Source organism: Nomascus leucogenys, chromosome 16 (genome assembly GCF_006542625.1).
Source record: "Nomascus leucogenys isolate Asia chromosome 16, Asia_NLE_v1, whole genome shotgun sequence".
NCBI classification, from domain to species: domain Eukaryota; kingdom Metazoa; phylum Chordata; class Mammalia; order Primates; family Hylobatidae; genus Nomascus; species Nomascus leucogenys.
Genome location: NC_044396.1, coordinates 2,431,265 through 2,449,153, shown reverse-complemented (window position 1 = coordinate 2,449,153; position 17,889 = coordinate 2,431,265). Strand labels below are relative to the sequence as shown.

The window sequence follows — 17,889 nt, the reverse complement described above, 5'->3', positions numbered from 1 at the left end:
GCTAGGCAGACAGCGTCAGTGTCCATCTCAGATCCCTGATTCTGGAAGTAGTGACAGTGGGGCCCAGAGCCCAGATGTTCTGAATCTCCCCCATGTACCTCATGTGCTGCTGCATCATACTACATCCTGGAGAGAGGGCAATTGAAGTAAGAAGGGTTTCTTTGAAGAATGTTATTGTGCTTCCTAAGATTATTAGAAACACCCTGGGAATTGTCAGATCTATATCTAGAAGGTTTTATGTTTTAAGGACTAGGTAGCATAGACTGAATTCAACTGTAAAAACTGTACATCCTTTTTTAAAATATTGATTTTAAAGCCCTTGTTCAACGGAAAAGTTATGGACTATTGGGTTTTAAACAAAAGTATGCTTGCTGCAAAAACCATGTATCAGGCTGCATCTTGTCTGGCGATGTGGTCAGCGCACGGGGGTGCAGGCATCTCTCCAGCCTGACCCTGGCAAGAGTCAGTTAATCTTGCTCAGCGCCATTGCTGTGATCACACACCCACCCTTGCGACACAACTACCCATGCCTAGGAGACCAGATGAGAGGGTGAGAAGAGTTGAAGGCCAATGAGTCACTGCTGTAGAAAAAGCAGCCCTAAGGGCCACCTTCCCCTGGCATTGGATCTCAGCCATCACCGTGTGCCCCTTTACAGAGTCCCACAAATCGTTCTCAACATTGACTTGGCCCCCACGATCCTGGATATTGCTGGGCTCGACACACCTCCTGATGTGGACGGCAAGTCTGTCCTCAAACTTCTGGACCCAGAAAAGCCAGGTAACAGGTGCGTCACTGTTCCTCCTCTCAGCCAGCCCCAAACACACTGAGCTCCAGCTGGTGCCCAGAGCCAGCAAGCAGGTGAAGACATGGAGGCAGAATATGCCTTGCCCACAAGGATCACCCCAAGCTGAGCATTTCTCAGCTGCTTGTGAATAGCATATTGATGGAGATGCAGTCATGGTCTGTGGGAAGTGAGAGGTGTTTCTTTAAATAAGCTGTTAGCACAGATCCATTTGGAAAAACGTCCAGATACCAAGAGTAAATATTATCATTTTGCTTTCAGGTTTCGAACAAACAAGAAGGCCAAAATTTGGCGTGATACATTCCTAGTGGAAAGAGGGTAATTATTGGTTCCTGGGGTGCTTCTGGGAACCAGTCCTAATGGGCAGCTCTCCCTGCTGGGTATTTTTTTTTTCTCCTTATTTTTGTTTACTAAGCATGCGGATTTCGTAAACCTAGTCACAAGATTGAATGGTTTGCTGCTTATTCTGTAATGGTCAATAGAGTAATTATTGCTGGATCAGAATTGTAAAGAATAACCCTCAAGTTGGTTAATTGGTACAAAAACACAGTTAGATAGGAGTTATAGAATTTGATAGTATAGTTGGGACATTATCGTTAACAATAATTTATGTATATTTTAAAATAGCTAGAAGTGAAGAATTGTAATGTTCCCAACACAAGGAAAAGATAAATGAGATGATGAATATCCCAATTATCTTGATTTGATCATTACACGTTGTAGACTGGTATCCATATATCACACGTACCCCCAAAATATGTATAATTGTGAAATATCAATTTTTAAAATACCAAAAAAGCAAGAGAATGATGACTCCACATCCCCCAAAAAGCATAAATTCTCATAAGATTGAACCAAAGCCTTTATCATGGGTGTAGATTTACTGTCGCGTTTCTCAGTGCTGGTTTCGAATCAGACCAGTGGACTGAGTTTCTCTACCATCCTCCCCACGTTCTTCTCTCAGCTGCCTCCAAGGCTTACCCGGCACCCTTCTTCCTACTTCCTACTTCTTTTCTTTATGTGCCTTTCCTAGTTTTAAACAGATGAATGTATGCCGTTGTAATTACTTCCACTGTCACTTCTGGGTTTCCCCTTTTGGTTCATTAATGCCCATTGCCTTGTTTTTCTCTGTACACAAATTCAGAGAGAGAAAATATTTATATAATTTTTTTAACAAAAGGAACTTTGAGCATGTAAAATGAAACATGTATGCCCAAATTTTGAAATTAATGCTTTTGGGAAGAACGAATCTTTTCCTGACCTCTCATCTTCATCCTACGCAGTTTGTCGTTTTCATAAAGGACCCATCAAATGTTGAACTCCTGTAGACAGAGCTTTAACGTCTATTTCTTGCTGTTTAAAGAATGTGGAGTCATGTGACAGGGTAAAAAAAAAAGGGGGCAGGACTCAGGGACCGTGATTCAGATCACTTCTCACGTACGAAGCTTTTCCCTTTTTGTCGAAGCAAATTTCTACGTAAGAAGGAAGAATCCAGCAAGAATATCCAACAGTCAAATCACTTGCCCAAATACGAACGGGTCAAAGAACTGTGCCAGCAGGCCAGGTACCAGACAGCCTGTGAACAACCGGGGCAGGTGAGTGACGCAGGCTTTCTTTACCACCACTCATGTGCTTCTCCATCTCTAATTTAGAAAATTGTCCACATATAAAAGAATGTACATTTGTGTGTAAATAAGCTTTTCCTAGTGGCCTTGAGGGCAAGCTCACTGAGACACCTCTCTGCAGACAGAATTACGTAACTGGTTCAGGCTGGGCCTCCCCATTACTACTTGGGCTCCCTCCAGTTAAAAAAGATGATGATCTCAGAGAAAGTTCTATGCCAAAAGACACTGGTTTCCTCTGAGGAGAAGATTCCTGTTACAGTCCCTGTTAACTAGTCACTGAAGAGTTGCCAAGAGGCTACTTAGTCAAAGCACAGGTACATGCTGAGCCTCTTGGCAGTGAACCACCCCAAGAGACATGATGGGGCCTTCGCCCTAGGCTAAAGTCAGATGTCATCTTACCCCCAGTAGAGGACAGAGCCTGTGACCAAGCTTGAGGAATGAGAAGAGAAACCATATTCTGTTTGTTTATTGTTCCTACTTCTGCTCACAAAGATTCTGGCATCAAATATTTCATTAGAATAGATCCTCTTCATTAGTAGAAATATGACTATAGACCCCAGGGCTACCCAGAATACCAGTTATTATCAGTAAGAATAAAAGAAATGCCGTGTGATGAATTAACATTGCTTTTAAAGAAAGTGAGTATGTATGAATTTAAACCAGTTTAAAACCATTGATTTTAAATGCTCTTGATTGAAATGTATGCTATTAGCTAAAAGAAAATGCTGTGTCATGACAAGAGGGACTGAACTTCGGCCCAAATCATTGCAGCTTAGAACAAAATCAGAGGAAAGTGAAAAATACTAACACGTAATGAGCATTTGTCTTACATCAGGCACGGTACACAGGATTTTGTAGCATTTACTCAATTTAATCCTCACATCTGTAGAGTGAGGTGTGCACTGGCATCCCCATTTTACAAATGGGCAGCTGGGATTCAAACAGGAGTTGTCTGATTCAAAAACTCAGGCCACTTGCTGCCTTCCAAGATAAGTTACAATAACCACGTGAAGAGAAGTTCAAATCTTCTGCGAGTCTTTTTTAACTTAACTGACCTCTAGATACCCACACAATTCACCAACACCAGTTCAAGATGTCAGGCACATGGAATGAGTAGGTAACAAAGTTATTATTAAAATGGCCTCACTCATTATACGCTTATTATACGGTATCTAGCTTGTTGAATAGACATTCATAATAAACAGCTTGATCCTTATTCCCTGCATTTCCTCATGCTTTCTTGTACACAGGATTCCTTTGAAATAGAAAAGGATAGGGAGGGAATGCTGTTGAAGGAAGGGCTAAACCTAAGCCTTCACTACATTCTAGTACGTCTTAATTTTCAAGTGTGTAGTGGAGAAAAGCTGAGACCTATTCATTATATTTTAATTTGAGGTCTTCAAATCTTTCTTATGAAAGCTCCAAATATTATTATGAATAAAACCTCAGAATTGTTTTGTAGCTCTAAGATGATTTTTATGAGCTAGCCTCAATAGACTAATTTACTTTTATTCAGGAGTTGCAAATGTTCAGTGTTAAATATATCTCATGCAAATTGGTGATCTTGTTACTCTTTTAGCTCTAAGAGGTGAACATTATAGCCTTTTGGGAATAAGGTACACTGCCTACATTTCAGTGTATAATTTTACAAACCTCTCCATATGGCTTGCCCTAAAATTTTAATATATGTCCTAAAGGGCAAATGTAGCGTTAACTAGATTATGGTACTTTGGCACAAGCTTTTCATTCACGAGCTGAATGCTAACTAAGTTACAAACTTAATTTTGCTTTTTCATATTTTTTGAACTTGTTTTGGCCCCATGAAATGCTTTCATATCTGGAATTTTCTTCCACTGTTTCATTTCTCTGTGAATCAGTCTGAATTTAGATCCATTACGTGGATATATGAGAACGTCAGCAATGGTCTCTTTTAGAAAGGCCTGAATTCGTGGAACAAAGAATTAGGCTATGCCCTGATGGTGATTTCTTTCTATAGAATTTCTTTACATTGGGCCTGAGTGAGCTTTAGAAGTGAAGACCTGGAGAGTATTTCTGATTGCCTCTAGCTTCAGTGTATCCACAGCACTAGTGAACTGTTACTCTAATCCCGAACCAGCAGAATCAGCATCCCTGAGAGTTTGTCAGAAATGCAAATTCTCTGGCTATTGCAGACCTTCTGAACGAGAACCCCTAGGGGGGAAGCCCAGCAATCTGTGTGTTAACAAGTCCTCCAGGTGACTCTGATGCTCCCTAAAGTTTGAGAAGCACTATTCTAACCCACGCTTGTGTTTACCGGTGGCCCTCAAACCATAGCTTAGGAATCTAAGAACTTCAAGAAAATTTTGAGCCTGAATCTTTAAAGCAGTTACTGAAGCTGTGGGTCAAACCTGATAGCTGTGTTGTGTGTTGTTGTTTTGTTTTGTGTTGGACAGGGTTTTACTCTGTCACCTAGGCTGGAGTGCAGTGGCGTGATCATGGCTCACCGCAGCCTCGCCCTCCCGGGCTCAGGTGATCCTCCTACCTCAGCCTCCTGAGTAGCTAGGACTACAGGCACACACCACCATGCTCAACTAATTTTTGTGCTTTTTTAGAGATGGGGTTTTGCCATGTTGCCCAAGCTGATCTGGAGCTCCAGGACTCAAGTGATCCACCCACCTTGACCTCCCAAAGTGCTGGGATTACAGGAGTGTGCCTCCATGCCCAGGCAGCTCTGCTGTGTTCTAGCTACTTTTTATATCTTGGTCTTTTGCTCTTTCTTTCTGGCTACTTTGAAGATTATCTTTTTTTGGCGACAGTATCCCTGACTTTAAAAAAGGAAGAAGAAAATTCAGAATAATGACACTGAATTGTTCAGGTTCGAGGTGGCAGCGGAGGCTAGAAGTGACCTACTTGGAGTCTGCTCTTTCTCGATGTCCCTCCTGGCATCTGCCCTGCTTCTGTTCCTCTTAACAAGGTGAATGGCCTTCATTCCAAGGCAACACAGTCAGGTTTTGACACTCCATGGGGTACAAAGGGGAAATCAGCATGGCTAGCCCCATTCTCTTCACTCTTAATCCCAGAGATAGTGAATGCCCCTCTCCTACCACATCTTTGTGCTGGGTCACCTAAAGGTTGTTTGGTGGAGTCAATGTTGGTGCATGAGGTAAGTCAACAGAGGAAAGAGATCCAAAGGTTGGGGTTAGAATATTGGCCGCCACCACTTTCTAGTTGTGTCTTCTCAAATAGGTCACTTACTTTCTCCTGAGTCTCAGGTTTTCTATCTCTAAAATGGAGAAAATTAACCTCACCCTTGTGAGGATTAAGTGATATTATACATGTAATGTACTAAAGTGAGACTGAGATTAATTTTCTCTAGTGTGCGAATATTGGGTGTTATTATTATTCCAAGCCATCTTAACTGCTGTTTTCATTCCTATGAAGCCAATAAGAATTAAAATGGGCTGAGGCCAGGCACAGTGGCTGATGCCTATAATCCCAACACTTTGGGAGCCCGAGGCAGGCAGATCATCTGAGGTCAGGAGTTTCAGACCAGCCTGGCCAACATAGTGAAATCCCATCTCTACTAAAAATACAAAATTAGCCAGGCGTGGTGGCAGGCACCTGTAATTCCAGCTACTTGGGAGGCTGAGACAGGGGAATCACTTGAACCCAGGAGGCGGAGGTTGCAGTGAGTCAAGATTGTACCATTGCACTCCAGCCTGGGCAAAAAGGGTGAAACTCCATCTCAAAATAAATAAATAAATACAAAAAGAATAAAAATGGGCTGGAATCCCAGAGACTTGGCATGACTTCTTGACTATGTGAACACAACAACCAGTGGGGACTAATTAAGACAACATGGACATATGTGTTTGCATTACTTCCACGTTCCTGAATTAATATGTGACGGAGTGTGAATTCCCACCACTCTCTCAGCTGGGTATTACACCCCTGGGCACGTTTATGTACAGACACTCCCCATCGCCCTACACCATCACACACATGCACATGTGCATACTGAGGGGCAAATCTCAACCTCTTTCTTAAAGCATGTTTGTTCCACAGAGAACAAAGAGCAGTGATGCTCGATGCTGGTGGCACATTAAACTCACCTGGGGCCGGGCACTGCAGCTTATGGCTTACTCCCATAATCCCAGCACTTTGGGAGGCTGAGGCAGGAGTTCTAAACCCCCTAAGCCCAGGAGTTCTAGACCAGTCTAGGCAACCTAGGGAGACACCGTCTCCACACACAAACAAAATAGCCAGGCATGGTGGTGTATGCCTGCAGTACCAGCTACTCAGGAGGCTGAGGTGGGAGAATCGCTTGAGCCTGGGAAGTCAAGGCTGCAGTGAGCCATGGTCGTGCCACTACACCCCAGCCTGGGCGACTGAGTGAGACCCTGTCTCAGAAAAACAAAACTAAAATAACAGAAAATAAAAAATAAACTCACCTGGGTGGCACTTGAAAAATGCTGATGCACACCCCAGACCAACCAGGTTAAAAATGTCTGGAAGTGAGGCCAAGGAATCTGTATTTTTTAACGAGGTTAAGAATCACAGGCCTAGAACCAGAGAATATCAAAGTTTGAAGGAATCTTAGAAATCTTCTAAGTTGAATGGTATCATTTTTCTGATAAGGAAATTTAGGTCCGGAAAAATTAAGCTACAAACCCAAAGCCAAAACCTGCATCTCTTCACTTCACGTTGAGTACTTTCTTCCCTGTAATGTGCTGCCACTGCAAAATTGCAAGACAGATTTTCCCTTTGAAAGTATGAATGGCAATTGCCACTCACGGTGGTTCTCAACCCTGACTGCACATTAGAATCATATGGGCAGCTTTAGAAATGCTTATGTTTAAGTCCCAACCCAGACAAGTTAAATCAGAACCTCTGGGTATGAGACCCAGGTACCACCAGTGTTTTTTCCAAGCTCCCCTGATGATTCCTATGTGCAGACAAGCTTGAGATCCACAAATGTCAAGTGAGCATTAATGGGTTGGTTTTTCTTCTTCCCCTAGGCATAGGTATTGACATCTTAAATAGGAGCTACATAAAAGAGAAATTCCCTGGGCATCCAATTTGGAAATACACTTTACATATTATCTGGCATTTAAGTGGAAAAAAGCAGCCTGCTTTGTTTTGATAGGGCAAATATCGTGTCCTTTTGATGAGTTGTTGAATTCCAGCATCTTTACAATTTAGTCTGCCTTTCTACTATTGGATCAATATAAAATTAAACATTTGTTTAAAAATCTGTGAGGACCCCTGCATCAAGCAAGCTGATGCTATTATAACGGAAATAGAATGTCGTTTGTTGAGTGGAAACTGGTTTAGCTCCAGGATGGATCTTTGTTCCTATACAAAACTTATCTCTCTGGCCATATATCCTTCTGACCCTTTGTGACCAGCTGCAGAGCATGAATAATAAGACATTTGCCATCGAGATCCTCCTAGAATTGTTAGTTTTCCAGAAGCAGACAAACCTGTTTCCCAAAACTCACTGAACTCTGGTCAAAATGGCAGCATGGCTCACAGATATCTTCCCCTGGCTAAGCTGATTCCAGAGGGCACGTCCAGAAGGATTGAGCTCCCAGTGCCATCCTCTTACTGAATTCTCCTCTGTGTCTGGGTCCACTGTGGACCGCTCAGCCTTTAAACCTTGCTTCCTGCCCTCTTCAACCCATGCTGAAGCTCATGTATGAACAGTTGTGCATCTAATTAAATCTTTGGCTTCTATGCATTTTTTCTAAACAAGTCAAAAAAAGACAAACATGAGAATAGGCATTTTACTCATAAACTGTGTAATATAGCCCCATTCTGCTTAATTTGTACTGTGTCTTCTTTTCCACCATTTCCTAACAGCCCACCCTAGTCAGGTCCTCCTCTATGTTTCTTAAATGTTACATGTGAATCCCACTTTCTCACTTGCATGGATGTTGTTACTTCTCTTTCTCACCTAAGGCTCACCTGAAGATTCATACTGCCTTCATACCGTTCTCCTTTTCATCAGTATCCTGATCAAGGTGCTTTGGGATTACATCCTGGATATACCACTTTCTTGGTATTTGACTATGTGCAAGTTTCTTAGCCCAACTCTGCCTCAGTTTCTTCATCTGTAAAATGGGCATCATAATAGTTCTTGCCTCATAGGTTGTTGTAAATATTATATGAATTAAATGTATCAAGCATCTGGGACAATGTCTAAGACATAGAAAGCACTCAACAAATGCTGGTTGTCAATCATCGGCCAAGATCAGTTTACTAATTTCATTTTCTAGGAATTACAATAATCATACATCTTCCAACATTCCAGGGTTGACTTTTACAAGTGATTATCTAGATTAAAATCTATAATAGGTAACATTTCTCTCTCTTCTGCTTCTCTCTTTCTGTTTTCCCTCCCCCTCTCTTTCCCATCTCACCTCATCTCAAAGAAAACAGGCCAGGAGATAAATCCTCCTGGCACAAGTAACACTATTTCATATTTGTAAGAGAAAATTTGACAATGACTTGAGCTAAGTAGCAGTTTGGACAAAGGTGTGAATATGGTCTTTGTATATTCCCCAGTGTTAAGATAAATATTTTAAACACATGTCCACACGCAGGTAACTTTTTTATGATGTTCGTGTTGGCATGAATACTAATCAGATTACCACAAAATTACTATACAGTTGTGACATTTCAGAGAACATGATTTGACCTGCATTATGACCAAATCCATGTCATAAGACATATGGTAACCAAGAACTAGTGTGTGTTTATGTATAAAATTAAGCTTTCACTGCAGTGCACCTTTGAAAAAGTTGTAGGCAATTTTTAAAATTTTTCTTTTTATTTCAATAGTTTGCGGGATACAAGTGGTTTTTGGTTACATGGATAAATTATTTAGTTAGATTTCTGAGATTTTAGTGCACCCATCACCCAAGCAGTGTATACTGTACCCAATTTGTAGTCTTTTATCCCTCACCTGCTTCCCAACCTTCCCCTCCAAGTCCCCAAAGTTTATTATATCATTCTTATGCCTTTGCGTCCTCATAGCTTAGCTCCCACTTTTAATACAATATTTGGTTTTCCTTTCCTGAGTTACTTCACTTAGAATAATGATCTCCAGCTCCATCCAAGTTGCTGCAAAATACATTATTTTGTTCCTTTTTATGCCTGAGTAGTATTCCATGGTGTATATATATCACATTTTCTTTATCCACTTGTTGGTTGATGGGCATTTAGGCTTGGTTCCATATTTTTGTAATTGCTAATTGTGCTGCTATAAACATGCCTATGCATGTATCGTTTTCATATAATGACTTCTTTTCCTTTGGGTAGATACCTAGTAGTGGGATTGCTGGATCGAATGGCAGTTCCATTCTTAGTTCTTTAAGGAATCTCCATACTGTTTTCTGTAATGGTTGCACTAATTTACATTCTCACCAGCAGTGCAAGGTTTCCTTTTTGCCACATTCACACCAACATCTATTGTTTTGTTTTGTTTTGTTTTGACTTTTTATTATAGCCATGCTTGCAGGAATAAGGTGGTATCTCATTGTGGTTTTAATTTGCATTTCCTTGATGAGTAGTGATGTTGAGTATTTTTTCATGCTTGTTGGCTGTTTGTGTATCTTCTTTTGAGAATTGTCTATTCATTTCTTTACCCTACGTTTTGATAGAATTATTTGTTTTTTTCTTGCTGATTTGTTTGAGTTCCTTTGTAGATTCTGGATATTAGTCCTTTGTTGGATGCATAGTTTGCGAATATTTTCTCCCACTCTGTGGGTTGTCTGTTTACCCTGCTGATTATTTCTTTTGCTGCGCAGAAGCTTTTTAGTTTAATTAGGTCTCATTCATTTATTTTTGGGTTTTTTATATTTGCTTTTGGGGTCTTAGTCATGAGTTCTTTGCCTAAGCCAATGTCTAGAAAAGTTTTTCCAATGTTATCTTCTCAAATTTTTATAGTTTTGGGTCTTAGATTTAAGTCTTTGATCCATCTTGAGTTGATTTTTGTATAAGGTGAGAGATAGGAATCCAGTTTCATTCTTCTACATGTGGCTTGCCAGTTTTCCCAGCACCATTTATTGAATAGGGTGTCCTTACCCCAATTTATGTTTCTGTTAGCTTTGTTGAAGATCAGTTGGTGGTAAGTATTTGGCTTTATTTCTGGGTTCTCTATTCTGTTCCATTCTATGTGCCTGTTTTTATGCCAGTACCATGCTGTTTGGTAATTATAGGCTTGTAGTATAATTAGAAGTCAGGTAACGTGATGCCTACAGATTTGGGGTTTTTTGCTTAATATTGTTTTGGTGTAGCCAATTTTTGGGTTTTTTTTTTATTTCTTACTCATGAAAATGGATACAAGTAGGCATAAGTAAGAACAGATAACAACATCCTTAACCAATCTGAGAAATATTTGCATTCAAAATGCAGAAATTCTAATGATTATTTAGCAGATACTTCAGGAAGGAAAAGCAACCAGAGGTCATCTAATATTGCACTAAGTATTTTACATGGAAAACTGTTCTATGAGATATATATTATGCCCATTTTAGATATGAAGAGACTGAAGCTCAGATGGGAAAATAACTTGACCAAAGTCACACAGCTAGAAGAATGACAAACCTGAGTTCAAACCAAGATCTCAGTGACTCAAAGCTTCTGTCTCTCTCACTAAATAGTAATTATTTTGTACAGTTTACCACCAGAAAACATTAGCTTGCCCAGGATTGGATAAACCTTTTAAAGGCCAATTATAGTACTGCTCTAGGTTCATATAGTACATCTTTTCCTTGGAACTTCAAAACACTCAAACAATCTATTCTCATGACTATCCATGAAGCCAGGAGGAGCAAGTATTATTTTATCAGATGTGAAATCCAGAAGAACAAAAAGATTCTGCAATTTGCTCAAAGCCATAGAGTTAGCAGCAAAAAAAAAAATTAAATTAAGGTCTTTGAATCCCAACCCAATACTCATCTCCATTAAAAATGGCTACCTCTTATCAAGTACACATTAGATCACATTCTTTAAGTAATAAACCGTGTGTGGGTGTATGTGTGTAATAATAATAATAATAGCAGCTGCTTTTGTTGAGTGCCTGCCACGTGCTGAGTTCTTCGCGTGTGTTATCGCTAATGCTCATGACTCTGCAAAGGCTAATGTGGCATAGCTTACTTGCTCAGGGCCACATAGCCATGTGATAGAGCTGGTGTTCAAATCCAGGCTTTTTGAGCTTGCAAATCCAGACTTTTTCCTTTAAGCCACACCGATGAGTAAAAAACACCATTCCAAGTCCAAGACAGAATATAGGTAATATTCACTACCACAAAATCCTATTTCAGTAAATGACTTGTGACAGCACTCTGGGTTGTAGTGAGGATTAAATGAAAAATTCATAAGGAGTGCTCTAGAGCAGTACCTGCTATCAAGCAAGAGTTAAGTAAATGATCATAATCATGGTAGTCAAGATGATGATGAATGAAATTGTTTGAAATACATTTGACATATTTCTCATTAGACTGGATTCCACCAAACTAGCTGCACACTATTTGTATCCTCATACCAAAATTGCCAGCCTTCTCTTCTTCATCAGGTGTTATTTATATACAGGCAGATATAATCAATCAAAAACACTAACACATAATTACCTAACCGAGTGATTCTGTGCTGAGATAACTTCTGGGAATGACTCAGGAATATGAGACATGGCCCTTGCCCTTAATTCCAACTTCCAGCATAGTTGGAAAGGCTAAAAAAAATTATAACAACTTAAGAAATTATTTAAATAGTTTTATCCAGCACCTCACCCATAGTTGGCGTGCAGAAATATTTGTGGAATGACTGTGTGCTAAATTATTGGCACAGACTGATAAATCAGACAGAAGGAGAACGGAAATGATGGAGTTGCAGAAAACAGGAAAAGAATTTGCAGAAGGAATGAACCATCAGTGAAGATGGAGACGATCGGATTTGGCAATTAACTGATTTACTGATAAACTTCAAGAGCATAGATAATACCAAGACATTGTGACAGCTGTGTTTCTGCAAGGGCACTTGTCGAACAAAGCTCATTTCTGAGGCTGACTCCACACATCCCATTAGCAGGTGCCTCACCTGAGCTCAGGCTTTCATCTGATTCCTGAAACTCTCCTGCAATGCAAAAACCATCTCTTCTCATTATTTTGACTATTTAAATGGCTTGCTGCATGAGTTTCAGAGCAATTCTTTTAAAAATTCTCTTTTTCTGCCTCCCTCTATAAACTCTCTAAGTAAGATCGCCACTTTAGTTGCAGCTATTTCAAGGTTTTATTGTGCAGTCGTAAAAATTGTCATGATATCGAGTTCTAAAATGGCTGTGGCAATGTGTGATAATTACACTTCATTAAAATTCCTAGTATACTTGCCAGTAGGAAGATTTTCAAAGCCTCTAGTTAATTACTTTATCTAACAGGGTCTATGACTTTTTCAAAGGGTCCGTGGTAGAAAAAATAATTGACATTTTTGTTCGTGGCTCTTGCTTTATCCAAGTATGTGTGTAGATATATGTATATATGTAGTATGTATGGATAATATGTTTGTATGCATGTGCGTAGACATATATGCATATATGTATGTATATTTGATTTCGTATGATACGTCATCATAGCCAAGGATGGTGCCAGACATCCAGTGTGGTTAAATTCAACTCTTCAGGAAGGAGACACCTTTTCCCTTCATCTCTATCCCATAGTAAACCAACAAGGAATTTGGCTAATGGGAAATTCAACTAGGATTCCAAATAGCCTAAGTCACTAAAACTTCTGCCTACACCTTTGTGTTCTACAGGAATCTAGTTGTACCCTCAGCTCCTCCAGGGCAAAAACAAACAAAATAGGCAGAATTCTTTGAATGCATTGTGATTATAAAAACCACAGGTTTTCACTATAGTCATGTGCTTTAAAAATTAATATTTGTACTAAAGTTGATATAAATTGGATCCACAAAAAGACTAAAGCCATTATTTTTCAAGAATATATATATATATATATTTTTTTTTTTTTTTTTTTTTTTGAGATGGAGTCTTGCTGTGTCACCCAGGCTGGAGTGCAGTGGCTCAATCTCGGCTCACTGCAACCTCTGCCTCTCAGGTTCAAGCCATTCTCCTGCTTCAGCCTCCCAAATAGCTGGGACTATAGGCATGCGCCGCCACCTGGCTAATTTTTGTTTGTTTGTTTTTTGAGACGGAGTCTTGCTCTGTCACCCAGCCTGGAGTGCAGTGGCGTGATCTTGGCTCACGGCAACCTCCACCTCCCAGGTTCAAGCGATTCTCCTGCCTCAGCCTCCCAAGTAGCTGGGACTATAGGCGTGTGCCACCAAGCCCAGCTAATTTTTGTATTTTTAGTAGAGATGGGGTTTTACCATGTTGTCCAGGCTGGTCTTGAACTCCTGTCCTCAGGCAATTCACCTGCCTCGGCCTCCCAAAGTGCTGAAATTACAGGCTTGAGCTACTGTGCTCGGCCTTTTTTTTTTTTTTTTTTTTTTGTATTTTTAGTAGAGATAGGGTTTTGCCACATTGGCCAGGCTGGTCTTGAACCCCTGACCTCAGACAATCCACCCTCCATGGCCTCCCAAAGTGCTGGGATTACAGGCGTGAGCCACCACACCTGGCCTCAAGAATAAAATTAGCCATATTTTCCTGTCTGATAGAAGATGGAGCACCTCTTATGCTTCCACTTGGCTGTGGATTGTGAATTCACTAGCCAATTATTTTGCTTCTCTAGGCATTAAGCAGTCAACTCTTCGTTTTTAAATGCTAGAGGCAGAGATCATCCAGGTAGTTGGATAAGCCTTAAACCGTTTGGATTTAAGACAGATATACATACAGACAGACACCCAAATGCTACTAATTCCCAAACTTTGCAAAGTTATGAAAAGTTATTTATTTTGGCAACACTTTCCCCAGCAATAATTCTATATAGCATATAGTTATATGTTAATGGAGTTGTCTGTCAGTTTCTGAGCCCAGGCTGTAGTGCAGTGGCATGATGGCGTGATCTCAGCTCACTGTAGCCCCGACCTCCTGGGCTCAAGTGATCTTCCCATCTCAGCCTCCCTCCAAGTAGCTGGGACCACAGGCATGTGCCAGCATGCTTAGCTATATATACCACAGGCATGTGCCAGCATGCTTAGCTATATATGTATTTTTTTTTTTTTAGAGACAGGGTTTCACCATGTTGCCCAGGCTGTTCTTGAACTCCTGGGCTCAAGCAATCCACCTGCCTTGGCCTCCTAAAGTACTGGGATTATAGGTGTGAGCCACCACACCCAGCTCTGAGAACTTTTTTGATCATTTCATGGCACATCCTCAAGCTAATTGGATAGCCATGAATGCTATAATTGGGTCCGTGAGTGCCACAAACCCAGGCCTGGAAACTACTGATCTCCACATTAAATGGCAGAATCATGAACAGGCCGCATGCAGTTTTCAGCTAAGTCAAAATTCTGTCACTTATCAACTAACTGTGGAGACAGCACAAGGATAAATGGTTGCACTTAAATAAAGCACATAGTCCTGAAAGCATAGGTGCACTGATAGTATTCATCCATCCAACTGAAGTCATTTTCTGACCTGCTTACATCAGTACATTTCTAGACACAGCTTCCTTTGCACACACCACCCCCACCAATTACACGCGTCCCTCTCAAAGACCCATGCATTTGAGCTACTTAGACTTAAATATATCCCTCCTGCCTTCCCCATGGAATCCAGCTGCAAAACTGTCCAGTAAGCAGTTCCTAATGTAAAGCAGTAGCCTGAACTCCAACTGCACATTAGAATCATCTGGGGAGCTTCTGAAAGTCCCAGTGTCCAGCCAAATTTGAGAACCACTCATCTGACCTGACGTCCTATGTTTAATTAAGTTGACTTTACAATTTTTAAGTTAAATCATCTCTAACTTAGTCCTTAGGCTGTTCTTGTTTGTGTTGCCTTTTTGCGGCTTTGTAAGTAAAATCCACCCTCTGTATCCATGGGTTCTACGTCTATGGGTCCAACCAACTGCAGATTGAAAGAATTGAAAAAAGATGATTTCGTCTGTATTGAACCTGCATAAAGTTTTTTTCCTGTGATTATTCCCTAAACAATACAGAATAACCACTAATTACATAGCATTTACATTATATTAGGTATTACAGGTAATGTAGAGATAAAGTATACAAGAGTATGTATGTAGGTTATATGGAAATACTACATTTTATATCAGGGACTTGAGCATTCATGGATTTGGGTATCTGCAGGGCATCCTGGACCCAATTCTCAGTGGATGCCGAGGGATGACTCGTTAGTTGCCTGTCTGTCCCTTGAGCTCCTGCTTCTCTGGATGAAGATGTTAAATGTTCAAGACATCCTAGCCAATCCACAAAAAAAGGTTGTGCCCTGATATGGCTTGAAACAACCAAATTCAGTAGTACCAAGAGTATAGGGGGCTAAAGCAAAATCATAGAAGAAGTCCTGTATCTCCAGGATTTGGGGATTATATAGTAGAAGCCAAAAAGCAGCTCTGATAATTCAACATATATTGAAGACATACAACGCCCTTAAGAGAAAACAAACCATGGCTCTGCATCTTGGTTCATCATGAATAATTGCATGTCATTTTGTACGCGAGTGTCAGTTATCGGCAAAGCCATCTGGGACCTTTGGCCAAACTTTACCTTGCAGTAGGACACTTTGCAACCAAGATATCACCCCAAATATGGTACTGGTACAAGAGGGAGGTATGAGATCCTTTTAAATGATGCATGAAAGAACATCTTTTATTTAATAATTATTTATTTATTTGAATATATTTGAAAATATACATGGCACAAAAAAAATAATTTTACAGTGCAGATAGTATTATGCTGTCCATAGTTTAGAAATGCACCCATTTAAAGAAGAGTTTCTCACTCTTTAACTAGGTATGAACAAAAACAATAAAGGATAAAGATAAGTTTCAGTAGATAATAGTACACAACTGATAGACCTATATGGAAAGGAAAAAAGACAAAAGTTTGATAACACTATATTTTAACTCTGTGACAACTGTGGCCAACTTAAAATTAAATATTCTTTCTGCCTCCCAAATTAATTTTGTAGGGAGAAGGGGGAAAAGAAAATGTAAAATAAGTTATTCAGTCTTTAAGTAAGATGTGGAGGATCCCAGGAAACGACCCCCAGGGTGAAGAGCTATTATTTCAACCAGGTTGAGATTCAGTAAGTGCAAGGACACTTAGTCCGGAGGCAGTGTCATATTTACTCGGATGTAAGCCTGCAGCATCTGTGGCAGGCGTATTAGAAGGCTCAGTCTAGAAAAGTCAGTGCAAGCTCCCCACATGTGTCTGTTGGGAAGTGAACTCTGTCTCACATAGCAGCATGCCCACTCTCTGCTGAGTGTGCAATTGAAACTGCAGAGTTCCCTGATCCCCTTCACAGGATGGGCAACAGGGATGTGGCATGCCTGCTTGGTCACCACCACTGCTCAAACCCCTGATGAGAGGGGGAGCAGCAGATGGGCAGGTACAGGAACCAGGGCGAGTCCTTTGGGCTCCAGCCCTGCGGTAGCATCTAGGGGTGGGTGCTTACGGCCCCAGTGTTACAATGCTCTTTTAACCTTGCTGTCTGCAGACAGCTTGTTAACCAGTTCAATGCGCCCTCTGCCTTTTGACAAGGGCAGAGGGCCAATATGACAGCTTTCCGTATCCCAAGCTCTTGCCCAGCTCCTGGAAGAATCAGGTCACGCACAGGCTTGAAGGATGAATGAGTGGTGGAGGTGGCTCTCAGTGGGACGGATGGGGAGCCAGAAGCAGGGATGGAGTGGGATGATGATCTTCCCCAGTTTGGCCACTGGGTGGCCACACTCCTCTCTGACCACCCCCAGCCAAGCTCCTCTCAGTGTTCAGACATTCCTCCTCTTCTGTCTTTCTCTGCCACCTTGTTCCACCATTCGTCTGCTTGTCTCCTCATCTCCTTGTCTGCTTCTGGAGCCTGGGTTTCAGGGTTTATATGGGCACAGGATAGGTGGCATGGCAGGCGAAAAACAACTTTTGGGGTGCAAAAACAGGAATCCCTGTCCCCATTTAGGGCTGTAGGTTCCCGGGCTTGAGGGTGAGGCCTTTGCCAGGAAACTACCTTCTTCTTCTACCCAGGGTTTCCCTGTCTCCTATCCACATCACAATGTTCTTAGAAGGATAAGAAAAGACACAAAAGAAAGCCTGACAAGTTTGCTAATGTCTGTCTGGGGTATATGAGAGTCGGCTCACCCCATGATGGGCTCCAATTAAACTCATCTCTGTCTTCCTCATGTGCTACTCTTCCCTGGCTCACATTAGAAATTCAGGAGCGGAGAACAAAGCAGCCAAGTTTGTTTTTCCAGAGCAAGAGAGGTCTGGTGAAAGCAGTCCTGACAGCTGCACTGTGTGTCTTGGTGAACTAACGGCTTTTACATGTTTCATTCAAGACTGTTTAGTCTGCATGC

At 41.0% G+C, this 17,889-nt stretch overlaps 1 protein-coding gene across 1 annotated transcript in view; it reads left to right on the top strand.

Moving 5' to 3' along the window:
- Positions 1 to 17,889, top strand: part of SULF1 (sulfatase 1) — a 162,515-nt gene that overhangs the window by 106,588 nt on the left and 38,038 nt on the right. The window contains exons 10-12 of the mRNA XM_030795160.1: positions 657 to 785; positions 1,065 to 1,121; positions 2,269 to 2,398. Coding sequence (XP_030651020.1) covers positions 657 to 785; positions 1,065 to 1,121; positions 2,269 to 2,398 — 316 coding nt within the window. The remainder of the gene's footprint in view (positions 1 to 656; positions 786 to 1,064; positions 1,122 to 2,268; positions 2,399 to 17,889) is intronic.